General features: G+C 41.5%; 2 protein-coding genes across 5 annotated transcripts; one reads left to right on the forward strand and one right to left on the reverse strand.

Moving 5' to 3' along the window:
* Positions 1–8: 8 nt before the first annotated feature.
* On the reverse strand, positions 9–13,533 carry sclt1 (sodium channel and clathrin linker 1). The gene is made up of 22 exons (XM_037077829.1): positions 13,426–13,533; positions 12,951–12,999; positions 11,624–11,691; positions 11,351–11,403; positions 11,145–11,217; positions 10,736–10,791; positions 10,291–10,426; positions 9,326–9,448; positions 9,051–9,116; positions 8,307–8,377; positions 6,248–6,338; positions 5,931–6,022; positions 5,430–5,607; positions 5,156–5,254; positions 3,863–3,934; positions 3,652–3,726; positions 3,366–3,508; positions 3,002–3,194; positions 1,930–2,126; positions 1,190–1,268; positions 438–533; positions 9–314 (listed from the first exon to the last, which is right to left on the reverse strand). Exons 2-22 carry the CDS (start codon positions 12,982–12,984, stop codon positions 255–257), a joined length of 2,055 nt encoding a protein of 684 aa, XP_036933724.1. The 5' UTR covers positions 12,985–12,999; positions 13,426–13,533; the 3' UTR covers positions 9–254.
* Positions 12,969–20,239, forward strand: c1h4orf33 (chromosome 1 C4orf33 homolog). 4 transcript variants are annotated; one of them, XM_037078093.1, is made up of 7 exons: positions 13,062–13,079; positions 13,778–13,864; positions 14,229–14,422; positions 16,127–16,187; positions 16,276–16,327; positions 16,417–16,616; positions 19,324–20,239. In XM_037078093.1, exons 3-7 carry the CDS (start codon positions 14,242–14,244, stop codon positions 19,418–19,420), a joined length of 591 nt encoding a protein of 196 aa, XP_036933988.1. In that variant the 5' UTR covers positions 13,062–13,079; positions 13,778–13,864; positions 14,229–14,241; the 3' UTR covers positions 19,421–20,239. The 4 variants fall into 4 exon arrangements, with proteins under 4 accessions (XP_036934065.1, XP_036933988.1, XP_036933917.1 ...); XM_037078022.1 differs by lacking the exon at positions 13,062–13,079 and adding an exon at positions 13,545–13,687; XM_037078170.1 differs by lacking the exon at positions 13,778–13,864 and having other exon boundaries at positions 12,969–13,079.
* Positions 20,240–25,447: the final 5,208 nt, after the last annotated feature.

A 25,447-nucleotide genomic window follows, 5' to 3' on the forward strand; every position in this document is an offset into this window, starting at 1 on the left:
AACACTGATGTATTTTGAAGGTGTTTATTTTATAGTAATATTACAAAGTTTATGTATCATCCTGCGCAAAATATCTCATTTAATCCTTATAAATACATTCAACAGAAAACATTTGGTACAATAGTGTAGAAAACGGGAACATGTTTTTCAGTGAATCACCAAAGCACTGACATTGTTGAGGTATCAATATTTTGGCCCAGAGCAACATGTTCTTCACACACATGCTACATTATTTTCCCATAGCAAAGTGACAGTTATGCAGTCTCTTGATCAACTATGGCTGTTTTCCTTCGCTGTGATGCCAACATAGTCAGCTGTATGCAAAGAAAAGAAAAAAGCACAACAGATAAATAACAGCATTCAAGTCATATAAATCACTCACACCATGTCAATGTCACCACATATCTGCACAGAACACAAAATGTAATCACACATACCTGTTGCGTGGCAGTGGTTGCCCTTTGTTCAGCTTGTGTCAGTCGTCTCTGGAGACGACTCGTCTTCTCTTGATACTCTGCGAGCTGCCTCTCGTACTGCACAAACGTATAAATGTGTCAATTTGTAACATGGAGTCAAACAAGAAAAGTCATCTCGATGTTCACAATTATCACTATGCAATACCACAGACATTCTGTTGTGACGAGATGTAGGCTCTGCAAATATAAATATGCAGAAATCGTGAGTGAACTCTCTCCTTTGGGACAGAACAAACAGCTCGTCTCATTTCATTCCAGATTCTCAGAACCTAAAACTGCGCCCATCACTCGCATCCTTATTATTTCACCGTTTATCTCAAATTTATGCTGTAAATGTAAGCTAAGCATCTTTGGTTGAAGTCGACAGGACAGATTGCATCAAGTTATACATTTCCCAGTTGTCTTTGTCATGCTGCTTGTTGCTGATGTTGCAGTTTTCTTTTAAAATGCCTCTTGCTTCTTGTCTTTTTGTAGCTGCTTGTCAGGTCACACTGGTACAAAGGAGGCTTGACATTTGTGGAGGCTAACAGCAGCTGATCAGACCTGAACAGCAAAGGGCAGCTCTTTGACTCAGGTAGAAATCAGTGTCTTACAGTGGACAATCATCTCCAGAATTGTTTAAGAATTGCTCTGTGTCATATCCATTTAAGTCTTTTGGACTGGAAATCAAGCTGCAAGGTTGTGTGCGTGTTTGTGGGTGTGTTTGTGCAAACCTCGGCAACAGTATTATGGTCAGTTTCAAGCTGCAGCTCCAGCTCGTGCGAGCGCTGCTTCTGTCGATTCAGCTCTGCTCTGGAACAGACATAAAAATAAAAAACTAAAGCATTCCTCACACAGACAAAAACATTTAGAAAGCCCCATCTTCAAGTGTTCAATATTTCCAACACATCACATCGTAGTACAGCTGTCGCTGAGGGCAAAACAACTTAAAATGGCAAGTCAATTCTTGTTCCAAATGTTATCGAAATCTTTTGTGTTGCACTTTTGCTGTTGCTTCATCTTAAATCCAGTGTTTGTGATAAAACTGATGCAATAAAAACATCAGTCCTTGGGCAGTATAAGAAGTATCACAAGGAGTTTTCTTTTTTTTCATAAAAACTATGTTTGTATTGGACTTAAGAGAATGGTATCAAATATTAATTGATGTATCTCATCTTATTTTAAAGTGGATCAAACTGGGATCAGAAGTGCTGCTTTAGCAGTCTGTCAGTCAGAGAAAATGTTTGCTCAGCCGGCTTGCTCTTCTGAGCACATTACTTCACATTTATCTACACAAGGAAAATACCCAGTGGAGTCACAGTGGCAGATGTTGTTAATGTAGGCAAATGTTATATTCATGTCTCCTATCATTTTTTAAAATGGCCAACTTTTGATCCCGAGGCATATTTCTCAGTGCATATTTCCTTTTTTCCTTTCTTCAGTAATTTTTAAATCTGAGTCAGCTGGTTCTTACTTTATGCCTGTGATTTTAGTCTCAAAGGACTGAATCAGGTTCTTGGCCTCTTCTTTCCAGTGCTGGGTTCTTTTCTGCTGCGCTGTAACGAGGCTCGTCATTTCAGCACTGGAGCTACGCATACATTCCTCCAGCTCCCGCACCTGTGCGCTCAGTCCCTGCTCCTTCAGGCTGTACTCCTGCTCCATCTGTGACACCTGGGGGGGTGGAGGCAGCAGAGGGAGGGGTTGGATACATGACGTAACCTGCATTGTATCGCTTTATGTAAGCAAGATAAGCATGTGTTTTATTCTTCATCTTTGGTTTTTATTTCTGCCAAGTATCCCATCACCTTTTATACAAATGTATAATATTTCTTTCAGTGAAAGCTTTCCAAATTGTTAATCCAAGTGGATGTTTGGCAAACATTTCAGATCAGCAGGCTAAGTAAATTCTTTTTTTCCCCACTGTTTTCTCCCACACTTCATAAAGAGGCGCTCCACAGATTTTACACATGAAGGTTAATTTACTCATTGTGAGCACAACAACTGAGCCGGGCAAAAAAAGAACAATCTTAAAACAGCTTTTTCAGCACATTTTGGCTACAAAAAATTCTGCTTTTGGAGAACACCTTCAAGGGAGAAAATATTCAGAATCTGTTTTCAGTGTTCAACTCTGGACGGGCAGAGATTTTTTGGAAATGATGACCCAGACACAGTCATTTGGACTTATTAGTGTGTGTACCATCATTGGAAAATGTGAACTCAAATACTCCACCACATGACACATCTGTACATTGATGGAATTGGTGTTTTATTTTCAACTAGACAGACACCAGACTGTACAGTACAATACAGTGATGGTACAAAAGTAGCTGCTGATAATGTTTTAATATAATACAGTAGTATCCACGAAGATTCTCTCCTGTCTTCCCTTTTCTTCCACCCTACCTGTTCATCATTTTTATGGCCCTGCACTCTGGCCTTAAACAGTTTAACTTCCTGCCCTACAGAGTCAAGTGCCTTTTCTGGCAGATCTTATAGAAAGCATCTATTCCTTAATTTCCTTCCTTTTCTGTTGATCATTCAGTTACCTGTTGTTTGGCATTCTTTTGGGCCAGCAGAGTGGCTTTGCGCAGCTCATCCATCTCCCTGCGAAGCTGCAGGTTCTCTTGCTGCAGCTGGAGCCGCTCGTCGCTGACGCCGACACAGTCGTCCCGGGCTGAAGCCAGAGAGCTCTGCAGCCGCCGCACTTCCTCCTGGCACCGCGACAGCTCCTCACTGTAGCTATACATGGAAAGGAAGGGGTAAGAGAGTAGAAGAAAAGGACAAATTGTTATTTTTATACAATCATGATGTACTGGCAGTAAATGAACGTGATGGGAGGAGGAATGGAATAAAAGTAGAGAGCTCAATTTCCTGCCCAAGAGTAATCCTACAATGCTAAATTGCACTTACTCCATCTCCATCTTTTTCAGCTTGTTCTGGGTGCTTTGCAAAGTGAGGCTCATGTCGTCCTTCATCCTCTCTGCATCCAGACACCTCTGGTGAAGAGCATCAATCTTCCTGAACTCTGGCTCTGCCCTACCCTCCTTATACACCTCAAACAAAAACACCACAGGCAGCATTGAAACAATTGTTGCCTCAGCTCATTCATACAACCATGTAACCAAACACTATCAGAACTCTGGAGCTAGCTTTAGCAGCTACTTTCTTGCAGTTTCACTGATCCTTTCACAGATACCTTCTCCAGCTCCTCCTCTACGGCTTTTCTCTCCCGCCGAGACCTCTCAATCTGAGACTCTTTATCTGCACACTCCTGGAGAAAGGTGGAAGGAGAGAATAGTGTCAGGAAGAGAGAAAACATGCGAATAGACAGAGATGGAACAAAGGAAGGATTTAGTGTAATAGTTAAAAAAAATGTTTTTTTTTTCCTCAGTGGGCCAGGTTCTTACCAGCTGCAGTGCAGACAGCTCTTCAGCCATGCGGTGGATTTGAACGTTGCACTGCTTGCGCACATTATCCACCTATGGGAAAAAGAAGTCATACAGTTCCAAAATGGGCAATGACTGCTGGGATCTGGGTAGTACAGTAATTAAATTCATTACTTTAAGGCTTTTGCAAGTACCCTGTTAGTCCCGGAGTTTTTGACCACTAGTAGTGCTATGGTGCAGTGTTGATAAGCGTGGGCCTCATTTTGTTTGTTTTCATGCACGTGTTTCCTTCCTCATAAAACATCTGCAGATATGATTTTTGGAAGAACATTATATGTTCACTGTTAGCATACATGTTTGCTTGCAAGCACTCAGCGTTTGGTATGCTTTGAAGCTCCAGAAATATTTTGTGAACTATGAAACTTCACCCAACTTTCCATCGGCGAGGTAGGTGAGGAGATAATGACTGGATTTTCATTTTGGGGCGAACTTATCCTTTAAGTCCTGAGGTAAGTCTGAGGTCTGACTGCCAATGTAAGCAGTTTTGGGATTAATTCTTCATTACACATACTTATCTCAACATGGAATGGCTTTAAGTGAAGATGAGAGAGAGAGTGAGAGAGAGAGAGAGAGAGGATTAGGGTAAAAAAACTGCTTCACTTTGTCTGCAGCATTTTATGTCAACCTCTGACATCCATGAGAAAATTACCTGGAAGGTGAAAAGTCAAAGGCAGAGGAAGGCCCATAATTTACAGAAAGTCTCACAAATCAACAGTTACTCTGTAAAATACCATCATTTGTTGAAGGCCAGCCAGAGACTAAGATGACAGCCAGCAGTGCGGCCGTACTTAGCGTCATTAACAGGATTAAACAGTTGAAGGACTTGATGAAGGCGACCCATTAATTGAGCATTAATCACCATGTGCCCGACTGAGGTTAGGCGGGGGAAAGAGCAGTGCTTTGCTCTTGGCTAAGTACATCAGTAAAGTTGGAGGTTGCCCTACCGTGTAAGGCTAATTATAAACCTAAAAATTCTGTTGTTTGCTTAGTTTTTACAGATATCAATTTCTTTGAAAATTAAGTATACAGAGCTGGCACCAATTATCTGGAGATCATCCAGTGCTTTAAGTAATGGTGTGATACATTCAGTAAGTTAAAAACAGATTTTAGTCACACGCAGAGCAAATTACATGGAGGGCATTTAGCAGAATAAGCTGCGATTCTAAGATGTTTTGTAGATATTTTGTAGAGTTTCAATGCTGTACCAACTTCTTCAGAAACTACCCAGCAGTTCCTGCTCAGTGAGCCATTCACCTCTTTTCTTGTGCGGACTGCAGCATCGTGGATTAACTGTTTGATGGCCTCCTTTGTCTTCTCCAGCTCTTCTGCCTTCTGTTTCTCTCTTAACAGGGCCTGAAGGGAGAGGATTCGGACAGACACACATTTCAGTGGGCAGAGGGATGAAGGGACACTTGTCAGGAGGATAATGCAGCTCAATAGATTGAGGAGAAGAGTCCGCCAGTGAGAAAAAAAAAAAAAAAAAAAATTGGGGGGGGCGGGGCAGACAAATAAAGGAAGACAAGGTCACCTGATCTTTCTGCAGTGCAGCCTCCTCGGCCACTTGAACACTCTCTCTCACTTTGGCCAGGGCCTCGTACTTCTCCTCTTCTAGAGTGGTGCAACGCGACTGGAGTTCCCCCACTTTTCTCTCCCACACAGTTTGCTCTCTACGAACTGCCTCTGCCTCCTGAGAGGCAGCTTTTAGTCTGGCAAAGGAGGAAAAAAGATTGAGCACCAGTAGGGGGAAAGACAGGAAACTGCTGCTACTGCTTGGCTTTCTGTAATTCTGATGTATAATTCTATGACTTCCAAAAAGAGTCCAATATCCCGCTCCTTCCAGACGCTCAACTACTGCTCTGTCTGAATATTGGTTAATGTTGTTGCACTACTTATTTAATGTCTTTGTGAAAATGTGGTTTGATCATGTCTGGAGACCCATTTCTAAAACATGGTAAATGCTCCCCAATGCTGCATACATCTCCCAAATGATTGAAATGTTAAAAAGGTGAAAAGGTGAAGGTGTGTTCACCTGGTCTCTAGCTGGCTCAAGGCCGCCTGAAGCTGCTGGAGCCGTCTGTCTGCTGCATCCTCTCGGCCCTGAGCCTCTGCCACATCATCCTCCTTAAAACACAAACACACACTGCTTTCAATCTTAATTAACTGGATTTGGCTCGTTTGATTTATTAAGTGTCCAAAACAATGACAAATAATGACAAAATGGGGGCACTACAGCCAAACAGACATAAAACACGAGCTCTCCACTGCCTACCCCACTCCCAGGAAATGGAAAACCATTTTTCTTCTGCAATATAATTTTTATACGATGCATTTTTTATCTTCTCTCACCCGTCTCTGCATTTGGTCCTGGACATTCTGCAGCAGTTTGGTCATCTCATCTACTTTAGCTGTGGCCGTCCTCAACTCAGCCTTGGCCTGCCTACAGCAGGAAGACAGATTAAACAATAGTGTGAGTACATACTGAAACAACATAGACACTGCCATCTTTAATTATGAGTTTAAAAGAGCACTGTGTAGTTTTGGAGGAAAAATTCAAACTCAGAGTTGCAATACTTAAAAAACTAATGAGGTAACAGAACAAACTCAGGAATATTTATTTTTTTCCATAACTGAATAAACAAGCTGTTCTCTCCGCCGTACATAAACAAAGTAGAAAAAGTATGAAATTGTGGGTCAGTTTGTTTATTCAGTATTAAGTCATGAAAATGAAGAGAGTTTGTTTATTTAGGCATAATATAATTTTTTTTTTTTTTAATCAGGAAATAAATATCTTTCTCTTCTGATTACAAGTTCTTCCCAAAAACAACATAGTGCACCTTTCAAGGAAATAATTTGACAGTTTTGGTAATACAAATATTCACTTTCCTGCAGAGAGTTAGACTGTAAAACAGGCAGCATCTACCCTGGCTTGGTCAAAAAGACCAAAATCCATCTACCATCTACACACCCAAAGATCACTTCTACACTTCAGTTGAGTTTTGTGAGTTTTAGGTATTCACACAGAAATTTTGTTACCCTTATAAAGAGCCAGGCCAGCTGTTTTTAGTCGCTGTAATTACTGTACAGACAAGAGAGTGGTACTGATCTTCTCATTCTCACTCTCCTCTAACACTCAGCAAGACACGGAATAAACATAATTTCCCCTAATGTGGATCTATTCCTTCAACTTGGATGCAAAAGATAGATTAAAAGGTAGAAGCTTTGCCACAAATTCTATTTATCACAAACATATTTCACAATATCACATCACGGATCACACACATCCCACTCTTCAACATGGGATTGAATTTGGTCACAATATAATCACTAATTGTGCATTCTCTATCTACATGTTATGTAGTGTGGTGACCCGCGTGTCATGAAGCCCATTCACACTGCCCTTTCAGTGCGGGAACCATGTGCCAATACACTGCCTCACTGTCTGTGCCAAAGTTACAGATGTGGAGAGGGCGGGGAGTTTTGCTGCGGCTCTGATCCACCTCCAGAAGTAGTATCAGAGCCACAGCAGGGGCGAGACACAATCTGAGTGAATGGAAAAGCCTCAGGCACGGAACATGGGTGAGTCAGTCTGATGGTGTTCACAGTCTGACAGCTAAACAGATCCTTCACTCATCAAATAATAGAAAAATGAACAACAAAGCAATACTACAGGACCAAACGACTGTTTTGTGGTAACTGGTAGTGTCCTTGGTAACTTATATGCAGAAAAAAATATGGCATCCATACATGGAGAAGCCTCAGTTGTCCTGTGTGTCCTGCCGACTCTTTGTCACATTTCGGCCCGGAAAACAGCATCTGTCCCCGGCAGCAGAGCCAGGGGGCTCCTGCAGCTGAATGGCAGTGATTATGTGACACGACTCACAGCAAAAAACTCATCATGTCTTTGTCTCCGTCAGTTACTGTGTTATTGTAGTTACTCTCTGGCAACGTGTATTGCAAAAAGTCTCCATGACTGTGAGCTCTCCTGACCAAGAGGGCAAAAAAAAAAACGCAAACTTCATCACTTTTCAAGCTGCATGGCAGGTCATGATCTTAATCACAACACATGACAAGTGCATATATTTGATTATAAACACTTGACTTTTCATGTTTAGATCAACATGTGGAAACAAATAAAAAAAACAATTTGTCAACGGCATGATGTGTACCGTCACGCTTATTTTAGTTCTGCAGCGCTGGCGTGTTGTATGAAATAACACAAAAGAGCAGTCTTAATCCTCCGTTTCTTGGCTCAGTGTGAACAAAAAAAGGCGGCTTAAAAGTGAGCCTTTGTTGCTGCCATAATGCAGAGTCTCTGTGTGAAAAGGGCTATAGTAGGGTTCAGAGCAAGTTTACAGAGCAAGACCTCTGGCAGCAGCCATTTTGAATCTCCAAGGTATTTAGTCACCTGAGCTGGCAGTGTAGCTCCTCCATCTCCGTGCTCTGCTCCGTCACCGTCTTCAGGAACTGCTGGTTCGTCTGCGTGTGGCAAGAGAGACAAGACTGCCATTTGTGTGGCATGACTCCAAACACACAAACCTCAAATTTGACCCCAAAGTCAACTTTTCTCTCAAAACTTGTGTGTCCTTTCACAACAAGCTTGCAAGTCCCTGTCAGTCACTCATGGCTACAAAGACCACTGTCTCACTTGTTAATGAAAAAGGCTGTTTGTATTATAAGTCAGAGAGGGGAAAACCCAAGGCTTGCCCTCTCATTAAAAATGCATCAGAGGGATATAGTGTTACTCTCTCCTCACACAATGTAGTGTGTCCCAAGTAAACACTAGGTGCGAATGTGTATGTCCGAGTGCATGGGTTTGTATGCGAACAAATAGACACAATATGCTGAACGCCTTAACCTCAAAGTGAGGTAGAGCCTTAGTCAGATTACTGTCCAATTGGAGTCCAAACTGACTGGGTGTTCTGAAAAAAGAAAATGCTAAGGTAGTAAGAGGATTACCAAGCAAGCTGACACACTATAATACAACCCAGGCAGTTGTGGCCGACTACCAGAGTGATTTAGAAAACCGATTCACTTAGTTACAAGATTAATTATTAGAGCAGGGTTAATTCCGGAGAATTGCACAGCATTTCGATCCCATGGCTAATTAGAAGGCAATAATTTAACACGCTTTTAATTAAGCGTCACTTACCGATTCCAGTCTCTGATTGGCCAGTTGAAGTTTGTGTGTGTGCTGCTGGAACTGAACAAGCTGATCCTGTGATTGGGAAAAAAAGAGAGGCATTCAATAAAACGTTAACTGCTTGTAATTACCTCAGCTTATAATAAGCATTAACTGAGGTCAAAATGCTCTAATTGACCTCAGTTCCATCATGCTGGCTCCATCTTGTGGTGAAAGGCTGATGTGCTATTAATGGGCAAAAAACCTACTGACTGCATTTTAATGTGGGAAATACTGAAGTGAACCTTGAGCTGCTGTCTCTGTGCATTGTGGATCTGTCCATCAGAGATGGTCTTCTGGTAGGCCTGCTGGAGGCGGTCCAGCTCCTGGGCTGCTGTCTGCCACAGCTCCATGGCCTGCACCCGCTCCTAAACAAATAAACATTACAATATACACGTGTTCATACAAACTCAGATGTATATATTACCTGCTGAGACAGTGGCCTTTTCACTTTGTGAGTCTGTGGTGTGTGTGTACCATTATGGCAAAATGGAAGGTGGTCCTGGAGACACCTTCTGAAGCCAGAACTAACAGAGAAGCAGTTTTTACCAGGTGTTGTTTACATTTATGTCTGTCTGTGGACAGATTTTGTCAGCACAGCAGCATCACAGTCAAGTAAGATGCAGTCACAAAGCTTTGCAGTTTTGTAGCAGAGTTCAAAGATGCATGCGAGTCTATGTAATAATGTAGTTAAGCATACTGGGTATTCATGGGTAAGACTTCAGGCATGCCTGACCTAGTGTAGAACAGCGCTGACAGCAGCTGCAAATACCAAGTTTTTATGTGAGTGTGTTTATGTGTGTCACCACTTACTTAAAAAAATCAAGGGGGACAGAGGGCAAAGCTTGCAACTAATTTACATGTAGTCAGAAAGCCCATTTAACAGAAGTAGCACAGTCTGTTTTGGGGCTTTGTATTCAGCCAATTTTAAGTGAGAATAGGTATATCTTAAAAGAAGAATAACACATTAGTCATATTACAAATTAAAATATCTCCACTGAATGCACACAGATGAAAACTTCTTTAAAAAAAACTGTTGTCTCATCTTACTTCCAAAAACAGCAAACAAGTGCATTTCCCACTGGAAAATTCCTTCAGTTCAAAGTATTTGATGACACAACAGATTACATTACATTTGATTACGACAACAGATTATATGTAGAGCATAAACACACAACTGTAAATGTGGACTTGTAGACATTATACAGACCTGTTCAGACAGCTGGATCTGTTCTTGGAGGTTTTTGGTGAACGCTTCCTCCTCCACTGTGTTGCCCTCCACTCCTGAAGCCATGGGTAGGGCATGAAGCTGCTTCTCAACACACTCCCTCAGCTCTGCATGCAACCTGGCAAAGGCGGGGGTTGACATTGAAGGGGTAATATATGAAAATGATACAACTGCAGATGGCTTTTGATTTTAACTTAAATACCACAACCTTAATTACAGTCAATAAAGCACACTTTTGAAAGCTCAGGAGGCCTCTATAATGGAAACTTAAAATAACTTTACTTGTCTACTACTACTACTACTAGTCACTGTTATCTTGTATTTGGTGAAACGTGGAGCTATGATCTAAGTCACTCAACATGTAATCAATCAATCAATCAATCAATCAATCAATCAATTCAACATGACACTGGTGGATTTTTTCTACCTTTCATTCTCCTTGACAACCCTCTCCAACTTCACTTTGACGTCTGTCATCTGTGTCTGTTGATTTAACAAATAGATCAAAACTGTGTATTATTAATTAGTCGCGACATCAGACTGCAATGAAATCTAAGTCCGGATTTGTACATTAAAAAAGAAACTTACTAAAAAATGCTAAAAGATCACTATCCTTTGAAGAAAGTCATCAACAATATGTATCATCAAAAGAAACCCAGATCAAGAGATCTCTCAGCTCTAAGCCTCACTTTGGCATATTTCAAGGGCTTATTTATACATCCCTTTACTTAACTTTATATCTACAGTACATATAATGTACTACCACAGATGAAGTCAAGATATTTGATATTTTTTTGAGTATTTCGACATACAAACTGAATTCATATCTTTTTCACCTGGTATCTCTGTAGCTGCTCGGTCATTTCATCCATGTGCCGATCATACTCTGATATCAGAGGAGCCATTATACTGTAACACAGATGAACAATGATGTTACTTAGTATGTAAAAATATTTATTCTCGGTGCAAGCGAATCAGCAGAAGATTGTTTATCCCATAATGTGTTGACTGTCATACAAGACTGAATTTCATTGCGCCTGACCTTCTGTCAGAGATCCACGGTGCAGGAGACTCCGCCCGTCTTGCCTCCTCCACCTGATGAAAATAAGAGGTACAGTGGGTGAGTCATTGGTCATTTTGCTCAATACTCTTAGTTAACAACAACAAATCTAATGTAATGGTGTATGTATGTATGGTGCATCTTGTTGAATTATTTCCATATCAAACGGATACAAAAAAAAGGTTACTTATTAGAGATACCAAACACAGTTACATCTTCTATAGTTTAAAGCTTTTTCCCCAGATGTCTTTGTACCTGAGATGATGTAGACTGACTGTGGTGCCCATACTGATACTGGCTGAGAGCCGAGTTTAACCTGTGGACTGAAAAAAAAACACACGTATATGCAGTCAAGCACACATACTCCTCTAGCTCCATTATTCAGAGTTTGAAAAGTTTCCCCACCACACTGGCCTATCTAGAAAATGCAAATTTTCACGAATGAGGTCTTAGTTTGAAATAGTGCAATCCGCCAAATACTTAAAGCATAAAGTATCTGGCCATTCAAGAACAGATTTAGCAGTGGTTGGCTGTGTTTGTTGGCAGGTACACGGTTCAGGGCAGCTATGAGTGAAGTTACAGCAGTTTTGCTGAGAGCAGTGAACAACTTGGGCTAGAAGTTAGTCAGATTTCAGAGTTAGTCAGAGGAAGTCAGGGACACCAACACAAACATTCAGCAAAGATGAATGAGATGGATGAAAGAGCTGCAAAGTCATGATCTTTATGAGAGTGACCAGAGACATTTGAGTGTGAAATTTAAGTTCTATTTTAAAGCATTTCATCAAAAAGGTTCCATAAAGTTTGGCATGGTTTTCTTGGAGCTCTCACCACTGTTAATAGAGCTGCACAATTAATTGAAATACTATCAAAATAACAGTGCAATATCCACATCACAGGTCACAGCATACAAGCCATATCAGACAACATGTTTCTTCAGTACAGACCTCAAACACATGCCCCATCATCACGTTTTCTTTTCTGTGAAAAACTATGATCCAATCATAATGATCATTCCCACCAATAATGACTCATAACACAACCGTTTATAACCGATTGTACCGACTATCACTGTTACACTGTGGTGACAAACTGGCCCAGGAACACATAAATACCTTGACAATGGAAATGAAACATTGACAAGCATTACCAGTTCCATCTGTGTGCATGTTAAAGAGTCATTTTTAGTATTACAGAATATATAATATTGCCCCTAATTAACATCTGGCATCCCAAAATCCTCTCATTTTCAGAATATATTTAGAACTGTCGGACAGTCTCCTACAAGTCCCAGTGAGATTCTTGATGACTAATGGCTCGGATCAAATGTGGTATTCATTTGATCTATTGTAATGAAGAATAGGACATGATTGTAATATACTGTATGTTTATAACGTGACAATAAAGAAGTCATGGTCTCGCGTAGCTACCTTTGGTGCTGTCTCACTGATGCCATACGGTCACAATGGCTTATTATACATTTACAGCCTGAACGTAACTGCTCAGCATTTGAGGTCTTGAGCAGGTCTGGGACTGATCAACTTGCTGTTGGTGTGTCCTACTTAGGAGTGTGTCTTTAACTTACCTTGATCTCGTAAAAACTCAACTTCTGCCTCCATGATGAAGGTGCAGTCCTGATAAAAGCAGAAGAGTGTGCGCTGTCACATTCAAAACGACCACAGCTCAACATTAACGGTCGCTAAAACAAACATAGGTATGTGACAATTAAACCACTAATTCAGTCATGTCAACTGCTTTCGAGGCAACGTCTTGCTGTGGGGGTTTAGAAACTATCTGAGAAATTACACACATTCAGCTAACGCCATTAGAAAGCTGCTTAAGGTCTGTTAGCTAGAACATCTTGTTGCCAAGGTAAGCTAGCATTAGCTAACTCGGGCAGCTAATCAATCTCAGCAGAGATTAGCGAACCTAGCTAACTAAATCTTTTAACTTGATAAGCAAATGTACAACTCGCAGCATAACTGATTTAAGAGAAAGGGGGCCGCACTGCTTTACATGGAATATTTTCAAATACAACAATAAAAGAGCGAAGTGTTTACTTTAATCTTCGGTTCCGCCTTCAGTTTTGAAGCAAACAAACAACGACCAATGGCAATGAAGATATGCACCACAGAAGTTGTTCCGTCTTCACAAAGCGGAAGTAAAAAAGGTTCCGTTTCATGACGGGAGGTTTCAGTCGGATATTATGTGTCAATTTAAGAAACACAGTCTTTTAGTTTCTGTTTGAATATTATTGTGACACACACCTGGTGGAAATAGTTTGTTTTTAGCCCGACGAGCTGCTCTGGTCCGTCAGTAAGTGTAGGTATAATAATGCTTGATAGCTGGTTGAACTGGTCATATGATTTGCTAACTTACCAAAATGACAGATTGGTTATTCTTACTTAACAGAAAAATCCTCCTGGAAAATCACCTCCTCTGGCAAGTTTACCAGATTTCGAAATCAGGTCTTATCTGAAACCACAGCCTGGACACCAAGTAAGTTCGGCTGATAGGTAATAGTTCCAAATTTCTCATATCAGGAAGTCAATTTGACTATCTTTAGAAGTTATTGAGTAACAGACCTGCCTTTGACATTAACCTAATATGATAACAAACTGCTTACAAGGCAGAACATTTAGTATTTTAAGGTGTGGAAAGTGCAGCTTGGGCACAGTTGAGAGTATTTTCACCTGTGAGTCTGTGGAGTTTTGACAACATGGGGGCATCTCGAGGGATACAGTTAATGACACTAATCCACATTCTGCTATGCTGTGAATCTCTGTAAGTTTATGGTTCAGACTAGTGCAGTACTGTGTAACAAACATGGCAGACTGTAATGCTGATTTCATTTTTCTTTCAGTCCTCTTACTCAAATGCAGTATCTGATCCAGAACACCTGGGATAGCAATCCAGTGGATCATGACCCCATCAGGATCGTCTTCTCTCCTGGCCAAGGAGGGCTGAAGATCGAGATGTTTGGTCCCTTCTTCAATGACCCCGCAGCTCCTCTGGGGCCCCCTAGTCAGCCCTTCCCTGGACTCTGGGACTATGAAGGTGGGTGAGAAGGAAGGAGCTGAGGCGATGCTGTACGGTGCTGCACCACAGGGGTTCTCTAGAGATGTAGCGCGAACGACCAGAGTTTTTGAATCCATGATGCATGTGTGAAGAGTAAAGTAGATGCAGAAGTGATGTTAAAGGAGATACAATTTTTTTTTTTTTTTTTTAATGGAATGTGATATGAGGTCACTCTGGCAAATGGAAACACTAAAAGTCAGACCTTTCGTAAAAATGTATTGTATAAATCTCCATTTAAAAAAATCATTAATTTATCAGTTGTTTGAGGCTAATTCGTTTTATCACTTTTTCTCTAATGGTTTTAATATTTCAATTAAAATTTTAGTTGAAAACATTTAAACATTTAAGAAACATTATGTAATTGTTGTACATTGCAAATTGCACTTTCTACATAATGTTGCTTTAACAAAAAAAGTTATAACTTGTTTTTTTGAATGCATCACTAATTAAAGCAATAGTTCAACAATTGGTGGAACATGCATATGCGCTTTCTTGTCAAGAAGATCTGTAGATCTGTATGACTCTCATATACAGTATCATTCATTACAGCAGTAAGCTCTGACATCAACTCCAAAGCTCACTAATTTACAGGTCATTCTGTGTGGAATTTGTTTGTTTAACAATCAAAGTTTGTGGATTCCACTGGATCCTCACTGATTTTCTCTCTAACATCTACCCTGCTCTGCCTCTGATTGGTTGCGTTTGATGCTTGGGATGTTTTGGTTTAGGCATAATTAGAGAAGCTGGTGGGATCTAGGATGAGAACATCAGGTTTAGCCAGTCAGACACAGAGTGGGTCCGGTCTTCACGATAAAAGCAGTGGGATCCACAATCATGCCCTATTTCCAGTCATTAAGTTTGGCTAAATAAACCATCTCTAAGCTTCAGCTTCATATTGAATGGACAGATGCAAAAGTGTTATTGATCCTCTCATCAAACTCTAACTATTCCTCTGACTGAATTGAATTAACAAACTACAACATGTAATTATCCCAGTGACACAATCCTGACTTCACTGAACTATATAAACCTCACAAAGGGCACATTTATGGCGGGTTGTTATGGATTGCATCATGTTGTGCAGGTCTTGCTTTTATTGTGCCCACCCCTCAGTGGTTGTACTAAATAAATCATTGTTATTCCAGTCATGACTGCTCTATGATGCAATTTTAGACCACTCTAAAAGCTGAGATAAAATTATGAATGTAGTCCAATGAGGTTTGAGAGATGAGGGACCAGCTCTGTTTATGAGGGCCATAATAGTAATTGCATTATCATTATTATGGTGACACAGCAATTAAACCCAGTGATGAGGTTGAGTAATAACAATCCTATCTAATTGACCTTAAGTAAGTTCGATTTCCGGTTAATGAGCCCCACATATTTGGCCTCATTAATGTTACTTATTAGATTGGAAGGCAACCCCATTATAATCTATGTAGATAATGAGCATGTGGCTAGGTTAGCGGGTGTGCTGGTCTTCATATCTTTTTCAAAGTTTATGTATTTTAACGTTATGCTGTTCAAATGTAACTTCAAATAAACGACCTAAATTATTGAATTTCTTTTTTTTCTCCCTTGAATAGGTGCTGAGGAGGTTAATAACACCCTTTTAAGCAGTTCATTGATGCAGTACAAAAGGTTTTGTCTTGATTAAATGATTTGTCTTCTTCTCCTCTTCAGTCGTGGAATCCTTCTTCCTTGATAGTACGACAGAAAATTACCTCGAGGTGGAGTTTTGCCCGTAAGTACAGAACAAAGCTGCCATAACACTGAAACGTATATTTGTATACAAATATGATACAATCATGCACACTGTGTTTTCATTTCAGACACGGACAGCACCTGATATTATTGCTGTCGGGAGTTGGCCAAGCATTCCTGGTAGGTAGACATCAAGGGAGTTATTGAAGTGGGCGGTTAGATGCATTGATTATTATATCCTTATTTTTGTCTTTAAATCTTCTCCCCAGCAACAACTCCCCATGGTGTTTAATGCCACAATCAAAGGGGACAGGTGGATGGGTGAGGCTCTCCTCCCTTGGTCGTACTTTCCTCCCAATATCAACAAGATGAACTCCTACGCCATCCATGGCTCAGGAGAGAAGCGCACATATGAGGCTCTCTACCCCATCCCCAAGGAGGACATAGTGGAAGGCCAGAGACCCAACTTGTGAGTGTGCAGACTCCTTAGGGTACAGTTGTTTGAGGCCATGTAGGTCAACAAACCATATAGCATCGCCATCAATTTGATAAGTTGTGACCTGTGAAACAAGTAAAATCTACGGAAGTTAGCGTGCTAACCAGCTAGAGTTAGGGTTAGGGTTAGGGTCATACCAGTATCAGAAATGCCTCGGATACTGCCGAAAATGCTGGCATCGGTATCGGCGAGTACTGGAGTCCAGGCACCGATCTGATACACATCATTTATTATTTGTTAAATACTGCACTATTTAAAGAATGAAATGCCTTTATTTTAGTACATAATGGCTGCGCTATTTTAAACGTTTTTTTAAAGGAATCAGTTGCTGTTGCTGGACTACTTTTTTATACTGATCTATTTAAATGCCTTTTTTATGTTACACTATTGTTGCAGCACTTCTAATTCCTAGATTTATTTAGTTAAGCTGCTCTTGCACTACTGTTTTATACTGTTTAAAAGTAAACTCTATCTCCATTTGCTGTATTCATTCATGTTTTACAAAGGATTTAACCTGAGCCAAGCTATAACAGACTGGTATCAGCCGATACCCACAGCACAATTATCGGAATCAGTATCTGGAGGAAAAAAAATAGTATTGGAACATCTCTATAACTACGCTAACTGTGCTGGCAGTGTGAACGCCAACACTTCCAAGTCCCGACCGCTAGATGCGAGGCTAACTGAGCTAACTCGCTATGCCACAGATTACTCTGGTTATGTGCCCCCTGTTTCTTGTGGGTTAGGGTTAGGGTTAATTCAATAGGTATTAGATCCTTACATATTGCACCTTTACCTGCCTAGTCTGAGTCAAGAACCCTAACTCTTCTCCAAAACCAGTGTGTCCTATATGTCATACACTGCAACACTATGGCTTCTTTCATTCAACCTCTCCTTACTGCTAAATATGTACATCTTTCACAGTAACTCCACACCCCAGCTTTACAATGCAGTTTTACAACGCAGCGTTGTGTTGCAAATTGACACTAATGACAACATGAGAATTATTTTGTTGACATCAGAGTTATTTTCTTTACTCATGAAACTTTCCTCCAGAGTAACAGAGATCGTTTTGCACAGGTTTTTCAGGGGCTGTTGCACTACCTGTGATGTGTAAACTGATCATTGTTCGTGAAAAGAGCACTTTCATTTTTTTTTTTTTGGCAGCCAGACTAGGCCTGTCACAATAACACATTTTGCTGGACGATAAATTGTCACAGAAATTATTGTGATAACAATAATATTGTCGTTTTGAGACCATTTTTCAACTAATATAATGATAATGGCATAATAATGCAAGTACACCCTTTCAAAGATCAAAAAACTTTTATTTCTAAAGAATATGTAACATTGGAATTGGAATGTGAAGAGGACATTTTAAATATCCAAAATAAATAAACAACACAACCAGGAACAATAAATAAACAGGACTCTCAGTCTCTGTTAGCAAAAATTACACTTGAATTACACACAACCAAAAACAATAACCCTAACCCTTTAGTATGTCGTCTTTCACGCTGTACATTTGTGGAATTGCCGTTTATGACACGCATGTTCTCCCAGGCAAGTTGTACTGCCTGTCAAATGTTTGCAGCATTTGTCGAAATGCCGGCTTTTCGACGGTATTTAAGGGCTGCATCCCTTTAGCGATGTAGTGAACTACATTGTCTGTGAGTGGGCACCATTTTGCACTGTCCTGTTTGTATTCTGTTTGTCGACTAAACACCCCAGTGACTGTCAGGAAGACTGAGGCGGCCCCTCTGTAGCTTCAGTCGTAGTTTTGTTTTTTGTTTTTTTTCCCAGCTGGGAAAACTGCATCGGATGATTATGCTTTAGGCGCAGATGCATGTTTGTTGTATTGCCACTTTTAGTTGCTACTGTTTTACAGCAAATACAACATCCCGGCTCGTCCAGGTTAAGTGGTTCAACACGGTCATTTGGTTTGAATCTGAAGTGCTCCCACACTGCAGCTGTCGCGTTCGGCTTTGAAACCAATTCCATCTTTGTTTTTATTCCTCCAAATCTCAACGAGCGTTACCTCTGGCTTGCTACTTTTCACAGGGCTCTCATGCTGCACTCTGTGTTATGTCAGGGGCAGGGCCCAGCCTCCCCGCACAGAGACAAAGAATGACTGACAAGAGGGTTCACGTGAGAGACACGAGGAAAACAAATAAGCATGCAAATGGAAATTATCGAAGCCGGCAAAATTATCGAGCTCATTTTTATTTATCGTACGATTGATTGATTATCGTGACAGGCTTAAGCCAGACTTGTAAATTAGACTTGACTTGAAGTCACTACAGGCTAAACTCCAACTTGCACTTGATATATATTAGCATGGTGTTAATACTTAATACGTTGCAGGGTTCTCCCCATAAATTTTTAGTGTAGTGGTGCACCACCGTGGAAATATTGTCAGATCGGGGGGGGACACTCCTCGCCGTCAGACGGGGGATGGACGAACGGACGCTCGCTCGTCACCCTCACCCTCGCTATAAAGCAGCTAATTTTGAAAATAAGTATAGTGGCGCTGAGCTAGCAGTATAGCAGCGCAGCGCCATTGTTCCACCATCTGGGGAGAACCCTGCATTGTTAATTGTATCTGGCCCAGTAATGGCATGTATATGTTTATCTGAGAGTTTTTGCGCTTCATTTATGATGTTCTCTCTCTGTCTCTTAGCCATCGCCTGGAGTATTTCAAAGATTTCCGCCTGCAAAGCATCATGGGAGAAGGTTGGGTCCAGCCAGGGTCTGATCTGTGGATAGGAAAGCCCTGAGCAGTTCAAAAATACTCTAATTTCCCTCTATCTCTCTCTCTCTCTCTCTCTCTCTCTCTCACACACACACACACACACACACACACACACACACACACACACACACACACACACACAGACATATGCAAACACACACACACACACACACACACACACACCACGGCGGCAGGGCAATAGTACAAACACTCATTGACAGGGAACAAAGGACAATCAATCTTTATTAGTTAATGATGCCAAACGATATGACAAGAAATATGTTATCAGCTTGTCAGGGCGTATTAGCCTTCACACACATCTGTATGAGCACTCGGTCACACACACATCACAAGGCGTCGGACGTCACCCTAAACGGCCTTGGCAGAGTGTGACCTGCAGCAGTTATACTGTGGATGGTGGCGAGGAATGCTCACTTTGACATTCAGCTCCGGTGTTGCCTGTGAGTTTCCCTTCAGTGAGGTGAACCGCGGCAGTTTCTTGTGATTCTTCGCACTGACTGCTGAGAGACACAAACAATCACACGCCACTGATGTGAAAAATCTGGTTCTCTGAGATACAGGCTGGAGCTTCTGAATCACTGCTGTACTATAATTAGTTCCGTTGGCAACATTCCTCTTCCTTTATGGACCTCTTTCAACAGCGAAATATGTTTACATATTGATTACATGTTGCTGATGAAGCATGCTGTCATTTTTTTTCTCTCTGTGATTGTTTGAAAAGTGTCACTGTCATTGTATTCATGATGTGTGTGATCACGTTTCAGTGTCAGGTCCATTTATCAATGTAATGGTTCATTTTGAGAAATAAACATTTTAGCTGGTACACTGAGTTTGTTTGTTAGCTTATGACTGAGTCGAGCTAGCTCCTTCCTCCTGTTTGTAATCTTTGTGCTTAGATAACCTAACAAACTTCCGGCTCTACCTTCATAGTTAGCATGCAGACATGAGATGTATCAATCTTTTCACAAATAAGGGAATGAATTATTTTCCCAAATAGTAGAACGATTCTGCTAGAGGTCCATTATTTTAGACAGAGAGAGATGAAGTGGGTTTAGATTCTATGTAAATACTGTTCACGTAACAAAACACAGAAACTGTGTGTCTTTTCCTCTCCCCCTAATTCCACTGACCTAATACCACATGGCTATATCATCAACAGCTTTACTACTGGCTCACTAACATTTCAAAATTATTAACTTACAATTGTAATAGAAAACATATACTATTCTGAACCTTCCTACAAGGTCTGTAGATGTTTTTTTTTTGTTGTTGTTGTTAATTTTTAAAATGAACTGTCTCCCAAAAAAATGTTTCATTAACATGACCTTTCAATGAGGCATCAAAACGTCTGTGAAGTTGTGATCTAAATGTATACTGTCACCACCCACAGCCACGCCCCCTGCATAGTCTTGTTTGCAGAGCTGATGTGGAAATGCAGTGGGCAGTGCCAGCTCAGGCCTGTGAGAGCTGACCAATCAGAGCAGAGTGGGCTTCTCAGGAGGTGGGCCTTAAAGAGAAAAGAGAACTAAAACAAAACATTTAGACTGAGGGTGAACAGAGGTGCGGAATCAATGCACAGTATTTAAAAAAAATGCATTTTTCAACATGGTAACCAGTATAATATGGGACCTTTAACTTGACTGATGTGGAATCCACAGTATGTCCTGTCACTAGGTCGAATGATTGACAAATAAAGCAGGTTGAAAGCTTTTCGGACTATTGAGTGACTCATCCTGACACTCTGCAGTTCATCCCCCTCACATACACATCAAAGTCCCCCCTCACTTACTTTTCTACCTACTTTTAGGAGTTGAGATCACAGACCCTCTGATCCCCAACATGTACCCACACACACACACACACACACACACACACACACACACACACACACACACACACACACACACACACACGATGATTGGGGACACACACAAATCTCTGTCTTCCTTGCATGACCCTGCGAGACTTCCCACCTTGGCCTTGCCACAGCCCTTTGTAGAGCCCATGTATTTACCAGAGGCTCCACTCCAATCACCGGCTGGCAAACCGCTTCTCCTGACCAGGAGACGGGGGAGGGGGGGGGGGATTGATTTTCATGTTGGATGTGTTGCTCTTCACTGTGGCAACCCAAAAGCCCATATTGAGCCCTATCAGTTTTAATTGGCGTTCTCGCCTTTGAAATGTGTGCAGTGATTAGGCCTAGAGAGCCCACTGCTTAAGCCCCCTCCTTATCATCGCCTGCGGTGCCTTGCCACCTCACTGCACACTATTCACATGCGCAGGCACACACACACACACACACACACACACACACACAGATTTGGCACACTGTAGTCCACCAGCATGTCTAATAAAATGTTGACCAAACTATGTTTCTGGACACATTAGGACCAAAACAGGATCTTCATGAAACACTTTGATGAATGCACACGGCCACGCACACACAGCCGTGCGCAGGCAGATGATGTGTGTCCCCACTAAGACTTAAACCCAGCTCTCTCTAATTAGTGTGAAGAGATGAGAGGGGAGAGCAGAACAGGTAGCTGACTCTTCTCCACCGCCAAAGCCCCGACAGATGAGCAGACACAAGAGCCGTCCCATCCCATCTTGGGGGAAAAAAAAAAAGCGACCAGCCTGCTCTAAAACATTCAGCACCAGCTTAAGGGTGATTCTGCGTGTCAGAAACTTTCTGGTGATCACCCCAGACCTAGTTCCTTTATTCAGTTTTTTATTTATTTATTTATTTATTTATTTTACAAGAGACGTGGGTCTCATTTCCTCAAGTTTAAAGAGTGTTTGAGGGGATGAATGAGGATAAAGTTGTGATGAAAAATAGAACGCAAGGGATAAAGGAGTGATCTTGGAACATGAAAAGGGTGAGAGATTGAAAAAGCGAAAATGGTAATGACTTTGCCTAGTTTTAGGGGTTCTGTGATAGAGACCCAAATGAAAGATTCATACTGCAGCTAAGAAGATACTGGGACAATTCGTAGCCTTTGCAGGCTAGTGCCAAAAAACAGTATCAGATTGTACCCAGTGATAGAACTTATCAACACGGTGCAGTACACAATCCAAGTGTGGCTGGCTTCCAGTATCGCATAAACAGAAGTTAACTTCGGTCAGCGCTCATGAGGGACTTCATCTTTGCCCAATCACCAAAGTGCCATTTAAGCCAAACTGTAGCCAACCTTATCCCTAATTTATTCTTCACAAAACTAAACTATACGTAAAATATAATAACACACCAACTAAGGTTAACGTGAACAGGCATATAATAATAAAGCCCTAATGGAAGCGAGCATGGCATCCCGAGTGTTTCCCCGGACCAAGTGAATGCTTATTAACTCTTTCTAATTATTGTCCAACAAGTCCATCATTATTGAGAGGGCTGCTCGGGGTGAAGGATTTGAAGAGTGGCGAAAAATAGATGTGGACCTAAATGCCTCTGCAGTGTGTTTGAGCGCGCACGTGTGTGTGTGTGTGTGTGTGTGTGTGAAACCATGATAACACAGGTGCTAATTGCAGTTGAAGCCTGCTAGTGTTGTGCATACAAGGGTGGCATGGGTAGAATACGGGATGAAGCTGAAAGAGGCTGGGGAGAGCAAAGGAGAGATGCAGAGCCAAGCGAATGCCAGGGACATTAATGAGGGCCAGACAAGTTTCTACTCCTCAATAACACTGCAGTGAGGGGGTGGGGGGGGATGAGGGGAATAGAGAAGAGAAAAGAGGGACAGAGGGGGTTTCATTACAGAAGAATGTCAGACAACCATTTGCAAACTTAGGCAGAGCGACGGTCCCCCCTTTTTTTTTCTCCTCCTCCTCACACATCCATGGATATGCAAACATTTTTCATGTCAACATGAAGACAAATTGCGCGCAGGGACACACATGCGAACGGAGAGTACAATCTACTCCAGCCAGCCTCGCCTTCATGTTTATGAATCAGGGCTATTGCATTAACATTTTAGTTAGAGTTAATAATTAACAATTACTTCTGCTTTATATGCTCACATACACACCGCACGCACGCACAGACAGAGGAGTATAAAGACAAGGCAGTGCTGCTCGATGCATATGTCACAAGAGGGAATGAGATTCATATGTTATCGGTGCATAAACATTAGGAACAAATGATATCAGTAAGCGGGGAAAAAGAAAAGTAAATTAAGCTTTCTTTGCTATCAAAACAGAATATAAATCATGAGTGTTTGCCTAATTGATTCCATTACATTCCCACCTGCCTGCCGACTCTCTCATCCATCCGTGTATTGTTTATCTTCATTTTAGGCTAGATGGATGAAAAGGGCTGTTATTGGATGCCGAGCCTGCTGAATTTCACCCTTTTTAGCGGGGCACATTAATTGCCAAGTAGATGTGGCGCGCAATTATTATTAGAGAATATTTGTTCTTGCACAATAAAAACCCACGAAGAAGTGAACTCTCGATACAGAAGTTTGCTTGTTTGGGAGATAGGAGATGGCGAGATCCTCTTTGTTTTTCAATAGCAAATGGAGTGCATTACGCTTGAAGGTAATTTATGTGCAGCGCGATATTACTGGTTGTAAGTGAGCAAGTTCACTAACTCTTAATTGGGAAATAAATCACCCCGTTGCTGTGGCAACCAACACTTAAAAGTGGTAATGGCAAAACGAGAGCATGCTGATAACATCTCAGCACATCGGAGTGGTGTGTGTGTGGGTGCGCGTGTGTGTCCACTCATACATGTGTTTTCTCCCCCCTCCAGCTCATTACCATAGAGCCTTGTTAATACGGCTGCGACTGTGTACTGTACATGGCCATGCCGTTTCATTCCATTAGCTCTTGTTTTGTCCTGTTGTTCTTCGGAGGAGCTGCAGGCCTGCCCATTAAAAACACTAACAAATGTTGAAATAACAATGTAGTTAATCGTGTATGGTGAGCCAACAAAATAATTACGGCATTAAGTGTCACAGTCTACCCGTGTTCAGCTTCCACTTAGTCCATATTTGGGATCCTTTATCTACTCTTGCACTACTATTATTTCTCTTTCCACATTTAAAATATCTTCCGTCCTCGCTTTCCTTTTTATTTTTTTCTCCTCTTCCCCTCCCTTCTTCTCCAGGGCCCGGGTTCTCTGCTCTTCAGTCTCCTTCAACTCGTGAAATGGATGGAGGCAGAAAGGGCATTAGCCTAGATGAATGGATAGACTGGACTAACACAATCTGGCCCACTTCAGCAGACAATTTAATATGGACTCGCCCACAGTGTGGTTACCCCGCCATGGCGCTGCACTAAATCTCACTTTGACTTGCTATGATAGATACAGAGTTGACGGATCAAAACAGTGTGTGAGTGTGTGTGTGCGTGTGCGTGTGTTTGCGTAGTCATGATGGATACGACAGACGATCGACAGACGGGTGAGCTGTGAGAGGCAGCGGTGATAATTATAGTATTTATCTGGGTTAGGTGTCATGGCTGCCTATGCTGCATCATGAACCGATAAAAGGCTGAAATGTCTTTCATTGCATTCCATCAATTCAGCACCTGCACCTCGATTCTTTAAAGGGAGCAGACTGTACAGGAAAGAGATTAAGTGTGCGATTCAAGAGAATGTCTTCAAATGCAGAATGTAGACTGCGGTGGCTTTGTGGTGGTTATAGCATTTCATTTCAGTAGAATATAGCTCTATATAGTGAATAGTATAGACTAAAACTGCAGGCAGTGATGAACAGGCTCCTCGCACCTTCCACATGTGTCGGAGCATGCCACCTACTTGCCAGACTTTGAATTTCCATTACACGTTGGGTTCAGTTATATTGGAGCACACCATGAAAATTTCATCTAACTCAACGGTGATTGCCACAAAATTGCCACGTCCTGCTGCCAGTAGGTGGCACAGTGACTATGCCTCCTAATTTGCAGGTAAATGTGTTCAGCCCATTGACCTATTCATTATACCTGCACACAGCCATGGAGGCAAAGTCCCATTCATTTCAATCAAAGCTGCTTACTGGCGTATGAGGCCAAAATGACTCCTGTCTTCCACATAGCT

The sequence above is a fragment of the Acanthopagrus latus genome, chromosome 1, assembly GCF_904848185.1.
Source record: "Acanthopagrus latus isolate v.2019 chromosome 1, fAcaLat1.1, whole genome shotgun sequence".
Classification (NCBI taxonomy): domain Eukaryota; kingdom Metazoa; phylum Chordata; class Actinopteri; order Spariformes; family Sparidae; genus Acanthopagrus; species Acanthopagrus latus.